Source organism: Cornus florida, unplaced genomic scaffold (assembly GCF_030987335.1).
Source record: "Cornus florida cultivar Cherokee Brave unplaced genomic scaffold, ASM3098733v1 CherokeeBrave_3.0.0_Hap2_Chr03, whole genome shotgun sequence".
In the NCBI taxonomy this organism is placed as follows: Eukaryota; Viridiplantae; Streptophyta; class Magnoliopsida; order Cornales; family Cornaceae; genus Cornus; species Cornus florida.
In genome coordinates, this window is record NW_026775573.1 from 74,488,358 (window position 1) to 74,507,653 (window position 19,296).

A 19,296-nucleotide genomic window follows, 5' to 3' on the forward strand; every position below is an offset into this window, starting at 1 on the left:
TGATTCTGTCTTTGACTCACCTGATCTTGAACCTCCTAAAATTCTAACTGAACAAACCTCTTAAATACCCCCAGAAGTAACAAAAGCCACTAGATATTATCCCAAATGGTACAACAAGATTTGTCTCTCACCCCTTCATTCAAAAATGAACTGGCCGAGACACTTTCTTTCCTTGGTAGTTACCCTGGATTCTCCTTGAATGATCAGACCTTTTTTAAGAACTTCCCAGTTTTGAGTGCCTTCTTTGACAAATGCTTATGCTGAATCAGTCCATACTCTTGATCACTACTCTTCCCAGTATCATGAGAAAGAAAAGCTTTCTCAAACTTTAAAGAAAGGAAAGGAACTGCATTTATCCCTGAAGAAAGAGGCTGTTGAGCTGGATGCTAAGGAGAAGAAGCTTCAAGCCGAACTTGCTCAACTTCAATTGGACAAGACACAGCTTGGTAGTAAGGTGGCTGAACTGAGAGTTCAAGCGAAGACCGCAGCTCTGAAATTCAAAGCTTTGCAAGCACAGATGCCGAAGTTGGAGTAAAACAAGAAAGTGGCAGAAACATCCCTTAATCAATTTCGAGCTTTGTGGGCAGACTTCAAAGCCAAATTTGAAGAATTTCACAGTAATTTCACCAGAATTTGAACATTATGGGTCTGTAATATGTTTTGAACAATTTGCCTTTTGTGATGTGTTGAATAATCTTGCTATGATATTCTGGCTTTTGAAGTATACTGAGCTTTTATTTACTGTATAATCACACTTATCCATAATTTGATCAAACAAAAAGGCAAAATATAATCCAAGCTATTTTGACTTAACTGGAAACTTCTTTTCTTCCATAAGCTCAAAAATAGTTGGCTTATATTTTTTAAGGTACCTTCCATTTATTGGCCTTTCATGCACTTCACCAGCTAGATTTTTTAACTTATAAGCTCCTCCATGCAATACTTGGTGAACCAAGTATAGGCCTTTCCATGTGGGTGACCATTTTCCATAAACTCTATCCACCTTTCCAGGTGGAAGAATTGTTTGCCATACCATTTCATCCTCTGCAAATGACTTAAACTTCACCTGTTTGTTGTAGGCCTTCATTACTTTTGCTTTATGGACCATGAGGTGGTCTAAAGTAAGTTTCTGGACTTTATCTAAATCTTTTAACTCAGCAAGCATAGCTTCGTTGTAATCGGCAGGTATAAGATTGTGTTGTAAAGCTACTCTTGCCGATTTCACATTCAACTCCATCGGCAGCACAGCATCATAGCCAAATGTAAGCCGATATGGAGTTGTCCCAGTACTTGTCGGCTTCGAATTTTTATAAGCCCACAAAGCTTCTGAAAGAGTCTCATGCCAATGCCTCGGCGTGTCTTTTATCATTTTCTCAATAATTACAATAACAACTTTATTTGAAGCCTCGGCCTAACCATTCCCTTGAGCATAATAGGGTGTTGAAGTTACCATTTTCACCTGCATATCACGGCCAAGTTGTAATACTTCATTTACTCAGAAAATAGATCCATTATTGGCAACAATTGTTTCCGGTAATCCAAATCGATGAAAGATATGTCGCTCCAAAAATTGTATAACAGTATTATGAGTTACCGATACATATTCCTCGGCTTCTACCCATTTAGTAAAGTAATCAGTAGCTAAAATAATCCAATGATGACCCTTTGATGAAGGAGGATTAATCTTGCCAATTAGATTCATAGCCCAATCTCTTAAAGGCCATGGTTTAACTAGTAATTGCATTTCTATTACTGGAACCCACTGCATTGGACCATGTTTTTGACAATCTATACAGCCTTTTGCATAGGTTATACAATCTTTTCTCATTCCTGGCCAATAATATCCATATCGGCATATCAACCATCTCATCTTTATACCGGCTTGATGAGCTCCACATATCCCTTCATGTACCTTGGCCATAATCTTCAAACCCTCAAACTTATTAATACACTGAAATAATAATCCATCATCAACCGATCTTTTATAAAGATCTCCATCCATAAGAACATAATCGACTGCACTTCTTTTTATTCCTCTATCAACTTCTGGAGTTGGATGTTGACTTCTGGAGTTGGATGTTGCAAGAACAAGATGTAAGGGATTCGCCATTCATCATCATCCAGCTCGGCAACATCAGTAGCAAAGAATTTTTCCATAATTTGATTTCTTGCTTCAACTGATGGAAGAGATTGGCTTGTAATCTTCATTACTCTTTCCTTCATACCACTCGGCACCCTGACTCCTGAAGCAATCTGTGCTAAATCATTAGCTATTTTATTCATGGCCTTGGTTTATATTCCAAAGTCACATTATGAAATTGGTTGACCAATTGGGTTGCCAATGAATGGAATGGTCTTAATTGCCAATTCAAACATCTAAAGTCTTCTGAGATTTGATTAATCACCAAACTTGAATCTCCTAGAATGTGGACGTCTTGAACTGCCATTTCCAACAGAATTTCCAAGCCGATAATTAATGCTTCATACTCGGCTTGATTATTTGAACACCTGAAATCCAAAAAGAAGGAAAATGAAATTTGATTCCCTGTTGGGGATATTATCACTATACCAGCTCCCGAGCCTTCACTGGTACTTGACCCATCGAACATTAAAGTCCATGGACTCATGAATATGGATGCTGAGTCAAGTTCATCAAATACTTGTGACTCAATTTCAGGCAAGGGATGATCAGCAAGAAAATCTGCCAATGCTCTTCCCTTAATTGCCTTTTATGGAACATATGCAAAGTTGAATTCCATTAGTGCCAAAGCGCACTTGCCAATCCGGCCTGTGATTAATGGCCTTGATAGCATATACTTTATAAGATCGATTTGGCAAACAATATAAACCAAAACAGGCAACATATAGACTCTTAATTTCATTGCTACAAAATACAAAGCCAAACATAATTTCTCAATTAGTGTATATCTACACTCGACTGGAGTTAAAACTCAGCTGAGATAATATATTGCTTGTTCACTTCCTGCTTCATTCTCTTGTGCTAACATAGCTCCAATGGATTCTTCAGCAGCCGATAAATAAAACTTCATTGGCCATTTCTTCCTTGGTGGCATCATGACAGGAGGACTTGACAAGTATTTCTTAATCTGGTCAAATGCCCTTTGATGTGTATCATCCCATTTGAATTCTTCCATCGGCTTCAACTTGAGTAGCGGGGAAAACACATGTAACTTCCCAGCTGTATTTGCAATAAATCTCCTAAGATAATTCACTTGCCCAAGTAACCTCTACAACTGTTTCTTGCTTCTTGGCGCACTAGCGTCAATAATCGCCTTAGCTTTATTCCTATCGATCTCTATACCCCTTTGATGAACCAAAAAACCCAAAAAGTTTTCTGCCGATACTCCAAAGGCACACTTTATTGGATTCATTTTTAGCTTATGAGCCCTCATCCTCTCAAAAGATGCTTTGAGGTGGACTAAGTGTTCCTTCTTCGTTGCTGACTTCACCACCACATCATCAATATATACCTCTATAAACTTGCCGAGCATATCATGAAAAATAGAATTCATGGCTCGCTGATATGTGGCACCAACATTCTTTAACCCAAAAGGCATTACCACCCATTCAAAAGTTCCAGTCAATCCGGGACACCTAAAAGCTGTCTTTGGAATGTCCTCCTCGGCTATATAAATCTGATTATAGCCTGAATGTCCATCCATAAAAGACATAACTTGGTGTTCTGCAGCCGCATCAATCAGCTGATTGGCTATCGGCATTGGATACGCATCTTTTGGAGTTGCCAAATTTATGTTTCGAAAATCAACACATATACGTAATTTTCCATTCTTCTTGATAACAGGAACTACATTTGATAACCACTCAACATACCCTGTAGTTCGAATAAAGCCAGCATCCAACAATCGTTCGATTTCTATTTTGACTTTATCTACCACCTCTTGAGACATTCGACGAGGTGGCTATTTATATGGCTTGTAGCCATCTTTAATAGGTAACCGATGTTCCACTAGATCTCTGGATAAACCAGGCATTTCCTCATAATTCTAAGCAAAACAATCACTGTATTGCTTCAACATGCCGATTACCTTGGCTTGCAATTCTGGTTCTAATAGTGTAATGATATAAGTTGGTCTAGGCTCTGCGTCAGTGCCTAAATTCACCTCCTTTAATGGATCCTGAGTTTCTGCTTTAAGATCATCGAGCTTAGCTGGTGCTAATTCCAAGTCTTCCAACTGAATTGCATCCAACTTTTCATTACTGAACCGATCGATCTCAGTAAGATTAACTAATGGTCCTGGCTCCATTATTGTTTGCTGGAATAACATTCAGAACCGAGCCATTGTCTACCAAGACTCGATTAACAGTTTGACCTTCTACCCATACCTTAACATACAAATGCCTAAGTTGTTGAGTCATTGCTAACAAAAGTTTTTCAAAAACCACTTTCTCTGCCGATTCTGAAGAAAGGATTAATAAATTCTGAATCGGCTGAGTTTCCTTCTCAGTACTTGCATTTGACACCAATGGAGCCTGGAACATTGCTAGTAATACAAATGCCATGTTACATGACATCTCATCTGGGAAACTGCCAAACTGAATTATGAACTCATTGTTGCGTCTAGGCCACATCGACTGATGTTCCTCATTTTTATCTGGAATGCCGAAATCCTCAGCTTACACTTCTTTGCTTCCTCCCCAGCCTTCCTTTTTTCCTCAGCCCTTCTCCTTTGTTCTCTACACTTCTAAGATCGAGTTAGACCCCCATTCTGAGATTGTTGAGTTTTAGGGAACTTTGGATGATTAACTCGAGTCCATCTATCTTCAGTCGAGTCTGTCCTTGGTTTTACAGTCCGTACTCTATATGAATCGACTCCTTTTTGTACCAAAATTTCTGACTGAACCGGCGACTAATTCTTGAAACTGGGATGCCAATTTTGGGAATGAAATCGGCTAGATATATTAACTTGCCGAGTTGGCCTTCCTGCTTTCAAATGGCTGTTACTAGAACCACCGTGCTGAGGCTCTTCCCCAGGCTTCAATGGGAAAGTAAGCCTCTCAAGAATTCCTTTCTTCTTTAGTTGAACCTCCATTGGCACATCTTCCTTTGGTTTTTGCTTTCCTTTGCAATTTGGGCAACAACTATGGTCAATCAAGGCTAATTGAGCCTCCCTTAATTACTTCTGCAATTCTGCCATCTTTTCAGGTGTCGCAGTTGATGAAAGGAACTCTCTAGATATCTTTTCTACCTCCTACTGATTCTCTCGCTTGGCTAAGCTTATCACATTTGTAGATGTGATTGTTGGAAATGGATTACTATCCACCTTCATGGTCTCTAAAGTTTTCTCCGGGAATTTTAAAGTGCCTTCGTCAATAGCTTTCTGCAACACACCTCGTAGAACAGTATAATCATTAGTAGTATGGTTCCAAGAGTTATGATACTTACAATATTATTTTCCTTTCAAGTCACTTGCCGATGGAATCCTATACCCTTTAGGCAAAGATATCATTTTATCGGCCATCAAGTGATCAAAGATTTGATCTGTTTTCGACAAATCGAAAGAATAGCTTTTCCCGGTATCAGCAGGACCTTTCCTTGCTGCCAATGTCGATGTTGATAAATTGCCCCCCGTGGTCAGTTTAGGTTTAACCAACGCCTCACAAACGTATGGCTTTCTGATATTAACTTCTGCAACGTCAACTTTTAATTCATCTCCAACTTCTGCCAAGAATACCTAATAATTAAGGTCCTTGTACCAAGTACCCTTAGAAGAGTTCTTCCTCTCTTTCTCTTCTTTTAGTATTTCCTCATACCGAGAAGCCCTGTCTGCCAAATCAAAAAGATTTTGAAACTCAACCCCATCAAACCTCTTGCGATGTTCAATGTCTAAACCATTTAATGCCAACTTGATGTATTCTGATTCTAGCAAACTTACTCGGCATTTGAGTTTAACCTTTCCAAACCTGGCAACAAAAGTCTCAATCGATTCACTCGGCAACTGAGATAATCGAGATATGTCTGCCAATATAGCTTCTGTCTCTATTCGGTAGAATTGGGTATGGAACGCTTCCTCCATCTCATCCTAAGTCTGAATAGAATTGGTCGGTAGGTTACTGTACCATTCAAACGCTGCCCCGACAAGAGAGCTAGAAAATAACCTCATCCTTAACCAAGGGCTAGGAGCTGTTTCTCCACATTGTATGGTAAACCTTGCAATATGCTGCACCGTAGAGAAATTTTCTTCGCCACTGTACATAGAAAAATTGAGATACCGATAATTCCTAGGCAACTCATGAGCATCGACATGATCGGGATAGGGCTTTCTATATACCGGCCAAGCACGTCTGTGACCTTGTGCTACTTTGGCCTGTATTAAAGCCAAAATCTGAGCCCTATCAGTCCTTGCATTTCTTCCTAAAGGATCATTTGGGTGCCGCGGAATGAATGGATTAACCTATTCCTTAGATGATCGGCATTTACTTGCCCCCCAGTAGCCGTTGGAGGTATCAATGGATTAGCCCTACCTTGGTTTAGGTTACCTACCACTTCTTGCTGATCTCTCGCTGGTGGAATCGGCTGCACATGTGGATGCTGTACATTCTGATTATGCTGATCATTCATTGGTGGCTGGAACACCGGCACAATATTTACTGCCGGCGGATTTGATAACGTTGGTGGATTCCCCATTGGCATGCTGAGTGTATGATTTGGCACATTATCGATAGTATTACCAAGTCCTGCACTTGGCGGTACGATGTTTGTTCGAGGCCCTTGGGAAATATGTATCAATGGTGCCGTCATACGCTGAAATATTGACTCATTAATATGAGATGCTTCGACTTGATCATGTTGATTTTGATTAGCCGATATACTGGTTTCAAGCCTCTGATTCATCTTCTCCATTTGAGCGTACATCATTTGATTTAATTCTCCAATCATTGACCTCATCTCATGTATCTGAGAAACCAAAATTTGATTTGATTCCCCCACCTGAGACCATACTTCACCGATCTGTGCTTGCTGGGCATCAATTTTCTGCATAGTCGATTCCAGTACCCGACCCAAAAGAAGATCGGATGGAATAGATGAGTCGGCATCATCACCAACGCCGAGTTGCTGGTTTTCCTCGTCAGCATTGTCACCTGTTGTCATACCTTTCGAATTTCTTAGCTTTGGAGGCATCTTTACTATAACTTGCTCACCTGATGGGTACCACCGAGCGTGCCAAAAATGTTGTCGCTAAAATTGGCTCCTAGGATCCGATCTTAAATTGATGGAAAACGGGCGTGCCAGAACCAATGGTGTGGTTCGATTGTGAATTGTCAACTTGTAGTCTCTTTCAAAGGTTGACTTTCAGACGATACGAGGATAAAGAGAACAGTGATACTCCTCTTAGAGTTCAAGAATTGCCTCAGTTAAAAGGAATTTTCAATGAATAAATTATAGTAAAAGATTGAGAGAATAGAAAAGGGAGGAAAACAGATATAGCAAGAAAAGAAAGAGAACAAGAGAGATAGAAGGAAAAAGAGAAATATATGGAAAGAGAGATCGAGAAATATAGAAGGGAGAAAGAAGAAATAGCAAGGATGTTATTCTTGGAAAAGCTTGAGAAAGCAACAAATAATAATAAAGATTCTGAGGGTGCTGGACCTGTTGCTCAGCATGCCTCTTTGTTTATTTATAGAGTAAACAATAAAACAAAAATCCTAAATACATGCATTCTAGTTGTATTCCAATACATTTAAATAATTGTTCAAATATCTAACTAATCCTAACTAAATACTAACTCTTATCTTTATTTGAACACCAGATAAATATATAGCCTTTATCTAATGTATTTAAAATTCAAACATCTTTTATCCTATCTGTAATGCTCTTGTATGTAACCTTACTCCCTTGAAATTCCTGCCATGTCATTCAACCAACAACCCATGTAACGCATGAAACCCAACACTCTCCTAACTGTATTAGACCACCCCAAAGAAGACCAAATCAATGGTTCACCAAAATATCTTATAGCCCATTCTCATTGTTGCATATTTCAGCCCATTATCCTCTCGGCCCAATCTTTCAGCACATCATTGCCTCACAGGTTTTACACTCTTGGCCCATACTACTACTTACTTCACTGTTCATCAAATTTAATTAAGGCCAGAACCCAATTACCAAAACAGGTGCTGAGGACATTTGGATTTATGGATTCATGATTGGGCCGAAGATGGGTCTACAACCCAAATGCCAAAATGGGTGTCAACAATGCCCCCCAATTTTAGTAGCCGTTTTAACTCTTCGGCTTCCAAAATTCAAATACACCTAATGGAAGCATTTGGATGGTGTTAGATTTGATCTCATATTGGGCTGCCTCGATGTTTGGCATCACTATGCAAGAGGAAGAGGCATAAGTTGTAGGGATGAAATGGTTCCTAAGAGTCATATGAGCATTTGGAACTTCAGCTCTATCATTATGGATCCCCTCATTCCCAACATTTCCCTCATTGTTGGCCATTGTATTAATTTCAAGATCAAGTCCTCTTAAATTTTCTGATTCCCTAAGGTTTCTTCTAAGAGTTCTTTCAAGTGAATTTATATTAATTGGCATTTCAAGAGTAGGCAAGGATAGTGACTTACGGCCCAACATCAACTATGCAATTCATAACAAACATAATATCCCTTCACCATCACATCCACATACGATGTTCCCGTTATCCTCAATTATCAAAGACAGAAAATAAATGGCCACGACAAGGACCGATGCTTTGCAATAAAAAGAACCAACAAATAGCCTCGACAAGGACTTCACAATTTAACTATCAGTAATTTAACCACATGCAAGATATTAACAATTTTTTTTTAAAACTAGAAGCTCGAAAGACTTACCGGGAGTCCTCTAGACTTACAAATTTGCTAACGTTCCCTCAGCGAGCCTTGAGTCCCTAGAATCTCACAAGAACTTAAAATATAACAATAGTTAAAACCACACAAGGAAATATTCACAAAACACAATATTCACAACCAAACAAAAGTTAATCCTAAAACCTCGATTACAAACCGTTTGCAGTCCCCGGCAATGGCGCCAAAAATTGATCGGCTTTAAGATTTAATCTGTAATAAATCAATTCTTTTTAATAGCACAAATCATTATAAAATAGGGCTATTGAACGGGTAGGTCGAACCACTGGGACTACTAGTTTATGGCAACCAAGGTCGTTAAATTCACTTTTGATTTGATGAAAGGGGTATAGAGTTGTGTTTAATTTGTCACTTAAATTAAAATTGCATAAAACAATAATTTGCAATAAACATAGAGGAAAGAGATCTAAGTAGAGAGACTAGGGAAGTGAATCCACTACCTACCTTATAAGCATGCTAATTGAGGTAAACTTTAGGGGAATTAACACAAATATGTGACTATGGAATGCTACAACACAAAATTGCTACATTCCTTCAAGAAATTCATGAAATTAATGGCAAGAATAACCTATCAAAGTTACACATGCTTGAACTACCTAAACTAGTGTGTAGTCTTAAACATGCTTGCTAAGCTAGAGATTATCAAGCCTTTAATCACATGATAAGAGCACATGAAGTCAAGAGTCAAGAATAGTCCATCAAAGAAGGTCCTAAGCTATGGAATATTAAGATTCTCATACAACATGCCAAGAAACCCATTTCACAATCTCATTTCCATTGTCACTATGAAAATGCAAGCCATACAATCATGAGAAAATATGATCTAAGACAAGATAATACATTCATCATAATCATTTATAAGAAATTAGACTCATTACATCAAGTGTAACCTCTAGATTGTGAAATAGTCACATATATACATCATTTTTCCCAAAATAAACCAAAAGCTAGAGCATGCTTACAATGTAGGGCTTCATCACCTCCCTAGAAAGGGAGTTAGTTACCCATAGGAGCAATGGAGGAAGGAGAAAAGGTGATCTTCAACCCATTTTCGCACCTAGAGCTTCAAGACCCACAAACCCTCTCACCTTGTAATATTTCTCTCTCTAAAACTTGTAAAAATGTGAGATATCCCTATACAATGTAACCACCCTCTATTATATCCACCTTAGCCTTCTATCTATTCCCAATTTGTGGTCCTAAGGCCCCAAGACCATTACAGGGCAATCCTTTAATTTAGGGGATAACAGTTGGTGAAGAAAAGGGGAACCCATGCTTCCTTGTCTGTAGAGTGGCGGGCGCCCATAGGCGCATGGCGGGCGCCCGCGGATGCATGAAGATTCTGGTCACTTTAGCGGGTGCCCGCAGGATTAATGAGCCCACTTGATGGTTTGGCGGGCGCTTGCGGGAGCTTGGCTTCAATGCTTTCACCCCTCCCTTGAACCACTTTGGATCAGTCCGTTGACACGGTCTTCATCCCGAGCACTACGCTGCAAAACTCACACACATAATGACTCAAGAAGCTTGGTCCAAATGATGGTCCCCAGCAACGGCCTGCTTTGATTCTTTAAGAGTTCGTCAAAACCGTTCTTTTAACCAATTTCGGAGGAACCAACTTGAAAGAAGACAGAAATAAACAAACAAAGCTAAACAATATATTATAATTAACTAATGGACTTAACTAATGTAAATAAGGGCGCTTGAATATGCAATATTCGGCGCTTATCAGATACCTCAACCCCCTAGGAGAGGATTTAACTTATTCTAGAAGTGGTAGAAGCCCCAAGGAATGAAGAAGAAGCCTCCATCTTCAGCCCCATAGCAGCCCCTCTCAAGAACACTCAAGAACCCCAATATTTCCTCTATTTTCTCTTTCTATAATGATACAAAGTTGAATGATAATGAATGATACAATATAGAGATATGTATATAGCCCTCCATAATCATCTAAAGGTTTAAACTCCCAAAAAATCATGCATTCAAGTGGAGGAGAGAGATAAATAACTAAAAATTCAAATCAGCATATTTATTCGCAGGTGGGCGTCCAAACGTAGCTTGTCAATGCTGTGTCTTGTGCGCGCTAAGGTGCTTGTGCTGCAGCCTCTGGCATTTGATGTCTAGACGCAGAGATGGGCATTTGGACATAAATTTCTTTGGCTACCGGAATTTTATATCTTTGAATTTGTAATTGCTAAGCAGGATTTCCACAGGGCATCCAGACGCCAAGAATGCTCCTAGAGGCTACGTCCAGATGCAAGCTTTGTTCTTCAATGGCTTTCATCTTCCTTGCAAGGCTTCTCCAATCGACTTCCTTCCTCAAGCTGAGCTTGTTAATGGTCCTAAAACCCATTTTGGTTGATTCTTCAGCTTGCCATGCCCCATGTTCATTAAGATCCCGTAAAACCTCACTTTTATTCCTTTTTGGAAATAAGCCTTAAAAATAGACAAAGTATACAAAAGCCTATAAAATACACTTTATTGATACACTAAACAGACTAAAACATGCAATTAAGGGTGTTTGAATATGAAATATTCAGCGCTTATCAATTATCACGGGTAAATTGATCAACTGCCAACAAATTTTTGGTCATTAAAGGAACATGAAGTACGTTAGAAAGATGAAAATATGAAGAACTAGATTAAAGTGAAAGGTTACGAGACTGCCCATTAGGAAGTGATTCACCATTGTCTAAAACAACCTGATCATTACCACCATAGTTGGATATTTGAGTCATATAACAAGCATCACATGTCATGTCATTTGTGGCACAGGTATCAGGATACCAGTTGGGATCCACAAGTTGAGATAGTTGCAGTCAAGCAAAGGTAGAAGTGAGATCATCATCAAACTGAAAAGTGCTGGAGGAAGGGTGCTGTCCAAGAATACTCTGATGAGTACCATGGTTATTGTAATAACCACCACAACCATAACTATTGTGACTTCAATTGTTTCTACCAAAATCAGGACGACCATATCCACCACAATTATTATCATAACTGTAAGTGTATCGACCAAAATCATCACGCCCATATCGACAACGGGTATTATCATAAATGTAATTGTTGTGATTGTTGGAATACTCAGAACAACCTCCACGAGCACCACGAGAATTTAAATTTTGGTCTCCATAGGTGTTGGAAATAAAAGTAATGGCTGTGGTGTTTTCAGAACTGGGATACGATTCAAAACAGAGAAGGCGAGCAATAAGATCCGAAAATTTGGGAAGAGGAGGAAAATTGAGAATAACAATTTTCAGCAAAGCATAATCTGAGCTTAGACCATAGAGAACAGAAGTAACAAAGTTATTATTGGAGATTGGTTCATTAATGGTTACGAGGGTATCAGAGAGGGATTTGGTATGTTTTAGGTATTCAAAGATGGATTTGGAACCTTTAGAAAGAGACAAAAGCTAAGAGCAAAAATGCGTGGCATTGGCAATAACTTGTTGATTTCTTTGAGACACTACCAAATCTGATGAGAAGTGGCTACACCAACAACTTGAGATAAAACAGAGGAAAAGAGCATATCATTATTAAACTGACGAGAGTTTCATTAGTTCTAAACCATGTTGTGTGCTCCGGATTGGTGACCTCAGATTTGCCATCAGTAAATAATATGGTTTGAGAGGGACATGCTTTGGATCTATCAATAAACCTCCAAAATTTTTGGCAAATAAGAAATGACTTAATTTGCGATTGCTAAAGAAGGTAACTTGTATCAGTGAATTTGATTGAAATAAGGTGTGAGATATTAGGGATAGTGAGAGACGGGGAAGAGGAAAGAATATTGGCAGATGTGGAGAAGGCTGGTTCTGTAGATATAGTGAAACAGAGATGTAGATGCTTTAGATGAAAAGAGAGAGAGAGAGCGCGAGAGGTGTGATAAGGATAAAAAAAACTCGTTGGAGTATTTGAAAGCTCTGATACAATGAACAATTTATTTATTGTATTAGACGATTGGTTACATCTCTTTACATGTATTTATAAACTTCAAGGCTTGATTGACAAGTAAAGCTAGCTATGATACAATACCACATAAAAAGGGATTGATACAAATAAGGACATAAATCAAATTGTGAAGGAATCCAAATATTTGATAAAGAAAAGATCCCTAGTCAATAGTGATTTGGGATTCTTGCCTAATACCTAGGATTGGGGTCCTATGAAGCAATATGCAAGACTTATTATATGCTTCCTTGTAGGGATGAATTGAGAAATGATAGAAGAGAAGAGGGGTGAATGAGCCTTCTCATGTTTGGTTGGAATGAAGGGAAGAGAGGGAAGAAGCAATCCCTCCTTATTTTAACTTTTCTTATCCGTCCAAATTGAACAGAAGAAATGAGGGAAAGAGTGAATCACTATCTAAATATATACAATATTAATTTTGATTTTTTTATAAAAAAATTTATTTTTAAAATTTTATATAATTAAGGTATAATGAAAAATATAAAAACTCTCCAATCAAACAAAAAGTGAGAGAAAAACCTATTCTTTTCTAAATATCTCTCATCTCGCGGCTCTTTGACTCCCATCTCCCTCCCCTCCTCTACTTTCACTTTTGTCCATTATTCCATCTCTCCAAACCAAAATCGAGTTTAGTTTTGGTGCTGCAGAAGTATTAGCACGTTAGTTGACCCCCTACTTTAAAATAGTATAGTGCCAAGTCAACATATTTTAATAAAGTAGATAGATAATATGCATTTTAAATTATGTTATACGGTGAAACTCATTTTTTCATTGCTCACTTTATTTTTATATAATTAATTTAGAAGTGATTTGAGAAAAAAACATAAAAACAAGGAGAACCAATGATTAAATAAGTGTGTCAAAACAGATGAATATACTCTGTAACATTCTCCAACCGCAAACAATGCAATAAAGAATAATCGATGGAATCCACAATTTTACTATGTCACTACCATACCGACTTTCCTCCTCTGTATTTTATACAAATATCCTCTACTTTTTTAGTGCACCCCAAACACTCTTATCTAGCCCAATTTGTTCTCATCCATAATTTTTATGACACATAGTACAATATAGAGTCATGTCAGAATAATGTATATCGATTTTGTGTAGAATAACCGTTGGATTTTTTGTGCTACTCTAGTAAGTAGACTCTTTTGTGTATTTTACTGAGTATTATATTACCTCAAATCAAATTATTACCCAAATAGATTAAATGTACCTTATATCCGTTTTGTTTAAATTAATAAATAATCATCAAACTCAATGGATAACGGGTTGGATCAAGCTGGTCTCTTGACCGTTCCATGGTCCAACCAAAAAAAACGTGAATAAACATGATGAACTGGACGCTGTGAAGGGAATCTAATAAATGTATATAATAATACTTGGAATATATGGATTTTTCCTCCTACACTGACCTCACTACCCTTTACTCTGTTCCACATAAGACAGTGCAAATGCTTGTTTTATGGGCATTGAACCCAAACCCTAATAATCTCTTTTTCTTCCGTCATTTCTCACTGTCATCTACTACCCTCTCCCTCTGCAGGGCACAAAGCCCTGCATCGTCCTCTTCTTTTCGTCCTCTTCCCCAACATCAATGCACCTTATCTACCTTCATCTTCACAGCAGTATCTGAACCACACACAAACACACAAAGATCCCAAATCACATAACCCCAAACAAGTCCTAACAACCTCCTGTGCTTCCTCTTGAAGCTCCATTGATTAAAGTGAACGACCACCACCAACAACAGAAGAACCCAAAAAAAAAAAAAAAGAGAGAAGATTTAAAGTTAGTAAAAGCCACATGGATCTCTCATCTCGCGGCTCTTCCACTCTCATTCTCAGTCTGTCTCTTGCTCTGTTCTTGCTTTCAAGAGGTAATGAGCTTCTCTTGCATTACATTTACATATACACTTATTTATAGGCTTTTTGGTAGGTAACAAATCTCATTAAATCAGCCATTTTTCTGATATGGGTTTCTCTCACATTACATTTACATATACATATACATATACATATATATATATGCACACACACATTACATTTAAATCAGCTATTTTCTGATCTGGGTTTCTCTCACATCACACACTAACACACACTCATGTCTTTTATAGTGACAAATTACTCCGCTCTTTTTTTTTTTTTTTCAAGAGGTAAATCAGCCATTTTTTATCTGGGTTTCTCTCACATTACATTTAGATGTGTGTGTCAGTTTAACTTTAACCGATTTATGAGAACAAATCTCACTCTCAAAACAAATACAGCCATTTTCTGATCTCGGTTTCTATCACAATACATTTATACACACATATATATCTATGATTTGAGATTATATCAAAGTGTTATAGGAACAAATCTGTGTTTTGTGTTGATTCTCAGGTATTTTAGGGGCTACCTTTACATTTGTGAACAAATGCGAGTACACAGTATGGCCAGGCATTCTTGCAAATGCAGGAAGCCCTACACTCGACAGTACAGGATTCGAGCTCCCCGAAGACACCTCACGCTCCTTCCAAGCCCCGACCGGCTGGTCCGGCCGGTTTTGGGGCCGAACCGGCTGCAACTTCGACGGATCCGAGTCGGGTTCCTGCGCCACCGGAGACTGTGGGTCGGGTCAGGTGGAGTGCAACGGCGCCGGAGCAGCCCCTCCGGCGACGCTCGCCGAGTTCACTCTGGGTACCGGCGGGCAGGACTTCTACGACGTGAGCCTTGTCGACGGGTACAACTTGCCGGTGATCGTAGAGGTGAGCGGTGGCGGGTCGGGCATGTGCGCTTCGACCGGGTGCGTGACGGACCTGAACCTGCAGTGCCCGGCGGAGCTAAGGGTGGGTGATGGGGAGGCGTGTAAGAGCGCGTGCGAGGCCTTCGGGACGCCGGAATACTGTTGCAGCGGCGCGTACAGTTCACCCGCCACCTGTAAGCCGTCGGTGTACTCCGAGATGTTCAAGTCGGCTTGTCCCAGATCGTATAGCTACGCTTACGATGACCCTACGAGCACTTTCACGTGTGCAGATGCTGATTATACGGTGACGTTTTGCCCCTCCATGCCAAGGTAAAATGCTTACTAGAATTAGCATTATTTAAGTCTCACTAAATATTCTCTAATTCTATTGGGCATATAGATATGTATATAAATATATACACACACATACATACATACATGTGCATACACATGCGCATTTGGGTTGGAGCATGGATGACTAGCAAAACTAGCACTGCCCAATATATACACACACATACATGCATACATGTGCATACACATGCGCATTTGGGTTGGAGCATGGATGACTAGCAAAACTAGCACTGCTAAAGGTTCCTTCTGTTCTTATAAAATTATATTATTTGTGTATGTAATGATAATATACCCATTAAAAAAGAAAAAGAAAAGAAAAAGGTAGACCTAAAGTACAAAGGGAAGAACTTTAATTTCTTAAATATATTTGAAGTGTTAATTTGATAGATAGTTGTAAGTGATACATTTGAATTTCATTTGAAATATATTTAAATGTAAATAAGCCTTCCATTAGTGTTAATTTAGGTTAGCCAGGACAGATTGGCCTCTCAGTTCAGCTCGTCTATTCTTTTAAAAACAAATTTTTTCTTTTTCTTTTTTTTTTTGTGTACTAAAATTATATGGGAGGATTAGAAATAAGGCGAAGATTAAAATGGTTTACACTTGTAAAGATAGAAAAAATATATAAATGGAGTAGTTGAAAAGGGTGAACCATGGAATGTAATTTAGAGCATCTCCAATGGATTTGTGTAAATTTTCCAAGAGGTTGTCATTTGGGCACTTTCCATCGGATCATTGGAGGTTTTAGCTCTCCAAATTTGGACCGCATAATATTGCAGAAATGGATTTTACGTTAACCCGGTGGAGTTGTTCTTAATACTTTCTCATGGTGTAAGTTAAAAAATTGAAGATTCAAGTTTTTGTTGAAATAAGAGTGGGTGTGTTGGTGTTTCTTGTCAAGTGACAATAAACACACTCATATACCCCTTTTGCTCTTAGTACTTTCTCAAATACAAAGTAAAAATTGAAGGTTAGTTTTTGTAGAAGTAAGAGTAGGTGTGTGAGTGTGTTTCTTGTCAAGTTGAAATATATATATATATTTTATCTTGACAAGAAATACACTCATATATCCCCTTTTGCTCTATAATGATTTGAACCTTCACCTTCCAATACTCCTTTTGCCCTCTAATGACTTGAACCCTCACTTTCATTTGGAAGGCACTTAACTTCTTTCAATTAACTTTGGTGGTAAAAGCAAACAAGTAAATTAATTAAAATAAGTTTACTATTCACTAAGGTAAAAAGTAAAGCGACATGAGTCATGTTAAGGGTAGGGTTGGAAATAAAAAGATCAAGCTGGCATCACAAAGTCAGTGAATGAAAAGGATGGGTATGAGTGCAGACTAGAGTAAAAGGAGCAAAATTATACAACACTAGTTGTAAGATTTGTTTGTGTCAAAAAAAAAATAATAATAAAAAAATAAAAAATAAAAAATAAAATGGTTACAAGATTTGTTTAGTTATTTATTTTAAAATGGTAAACAAAAATAAATTCAATCTTTACGTAATTATCTTGTAAACTTTTAAATTTTTTTGAATTTGGTGTTATTTAAAATTAAAATGACAACCTAGTAATTTGAAAAGTGTAATAATGCATTAATTTTATGTCTCCTTAAAAAGTTAATCACTCAATCTTATATTAGTGGTTTACCTTTGGGTTTTTATAACTTTTTAAGGGGCATGCCATTAATGTATTGGTCTCGTTTTGAATTGCTAAATTGTTATTTTAATTTTTATTTATGCTAGTGTATTAGTTGTCTCATTAATGCCAAGTTGGAAGATTTTTTAAAAATTAAAAGGACAAATTATGAAAAATTGATTTATTTATTTAACTTTTTAAAATGGATAATTAATTTGGGACTTCTTAAAAAGAAAAGTTGACTAATATGGGGGAGTTAGTATTAGATCAGCGAGAAGGTCTAGAGGGTGTACTTGGCATAAAATTGTTAGCGACTAAGTTTAATTTATTTGAATTGTGTATTGTGATTGGTTGGACATACTAATGACTTGGTATGGTCATATTTCAAATAAGGAATAAACCATAAAGCATGGGTACGTGTATGTAAATAAAAAGATATTTTTATTATTTTAGATGTTTTTCGGATATTTTGCCGCCACTTTTAAACAATTAGACCGATATTTTCAAATATTTTTAATACAAATTTACCTGGTAATTTTAAAAATAAAATAAATACATTCTAAAGTATTTTAACTTTTTTGTTTGAAAAATTGACATTATACACTTATGAACACAATTGAATTGAAGTATTAAATGATATTTGTTCATTTTCTAAAATAAGGGTAATAACTGTTTATACATATACATATAAAAGTCTTTACCACTTTTAGTATAAAAATTAAAAATAAATTAAAATTTAATATTATTACTCAATACATGTATATAAATAAAAATTTATAATTAAATACTTCTACCCGTGTCTTAATTTTTCTTAAATTTGATGGGTGGCTGAGAGGAAGTAATTTATTATGTGGATATTAATTTCATGTTGTTGGGTTGGTTTCTATGCGAACGTGTTATTCAATGAACGTCATTAGTTTTTCACCAAATAACCTTGACACGCGTTATGATAATCTGCAAGGCTCATTTAGTGTTAAATGCAAAGCTCATTTAGTGTAAATTTGTTTTAACTCGTACTATTCAATTCCTTGTGTGCAGTCAGAAATCTTCAAAAGATCCCTCACCAGGGACCACAACAACAGATGGGTCAATGTCAGTGTCAGGAACCGGTTCCGGCTCCGGATCAGGGTCAGAGATACAAGGGTCGGGTTCAGGGTCTGGATCTGAAACTATGTTGACTGATGGGTCATGGTTAGCTGGTTTAGCCATGGGTGATTCCATCAGGACTAGCCCTCCTGCTTTATTACATTCTGTACTCATTGACTCTGCAACTTTCTCTCTCATCCTCTCTTTTCTTTATTTGTAGTTTATCTCTCTCTCTCTCTCTCTCTCTCTCTCTCTCTCTCTCCCCCCTGGCTTTTGGCTTTTTTCAGTGCCGTCATTTAACATTTGCAGGCCTTGATGGGAATGGGGTTTTTGCCTTTTGTTAGGAAAGCTGATCCTGTAAACCACCCACTTTCAGATTTTTCCCTTAATATTCAATGTTTATATGGTTAAAAAAATTGTTTTGTTCTAGTGTTTGATTTGGGAATATAATGCGCCTCCTCTCAATATCTCTTTATATATATATGTTTTTAGAGTTTTCAAGATTCATTTTCGTGGAGTTTAAAGCAACCATTGATAATTAAAGTGTGTTTGATTCCATTTTCAAAGGATTATTGTTGGATGTAACTAAAATTTGAGCTGAAAAAGTAGAGAAATTTGGCTATGACCGTAGACA

At 37.6% G+C, this 19,296-nt stretch overlaps 2 protein-coding genes across 2 annotated transcripts; one reads left to right on the forward strand and one right to left on the reverse strand.

Moving 5' to 3' along the window:
• Positions 1–799: 799 nt before the first annotated feature.
• LOC132301743 (uncharacterized) lies at positions 800–1,369 on the reverse strand. The gene has a single exon (XM_059798973.1). The coding sequence runs from the start codon at positions 1,367–1,369 to the stop codon at positions 800–802; it is 570 nt and encodes a 189-aa protein (XP_059654956.1).
• A 12,916-nt stretch (positions 1,370–14,285) lies between these two features.
• LOC132300787 (thaumatin-like protein 1) lies at positions 14,286–19,091 on the forward strand. Its single transcript, XM_059798027.1, has 3 exons — positions 14,286–14,741; positions 15,244–15,916; positions 18,615–19,091. Exons 1-3 carry the CDS (start codon positions 14,669–14,671, stop codon positions 18,880–18,882), a joined length of 1,014 nt encoding a protein of 337 aa, XP_059654010.1. The 5' UTR covers positions 14,286–14,668; the 3' UTR covers positions 18,883–19,091.
• The last annotated feature ends 205 nt before the right edge of the window (positions 19,092–19,296 follow it).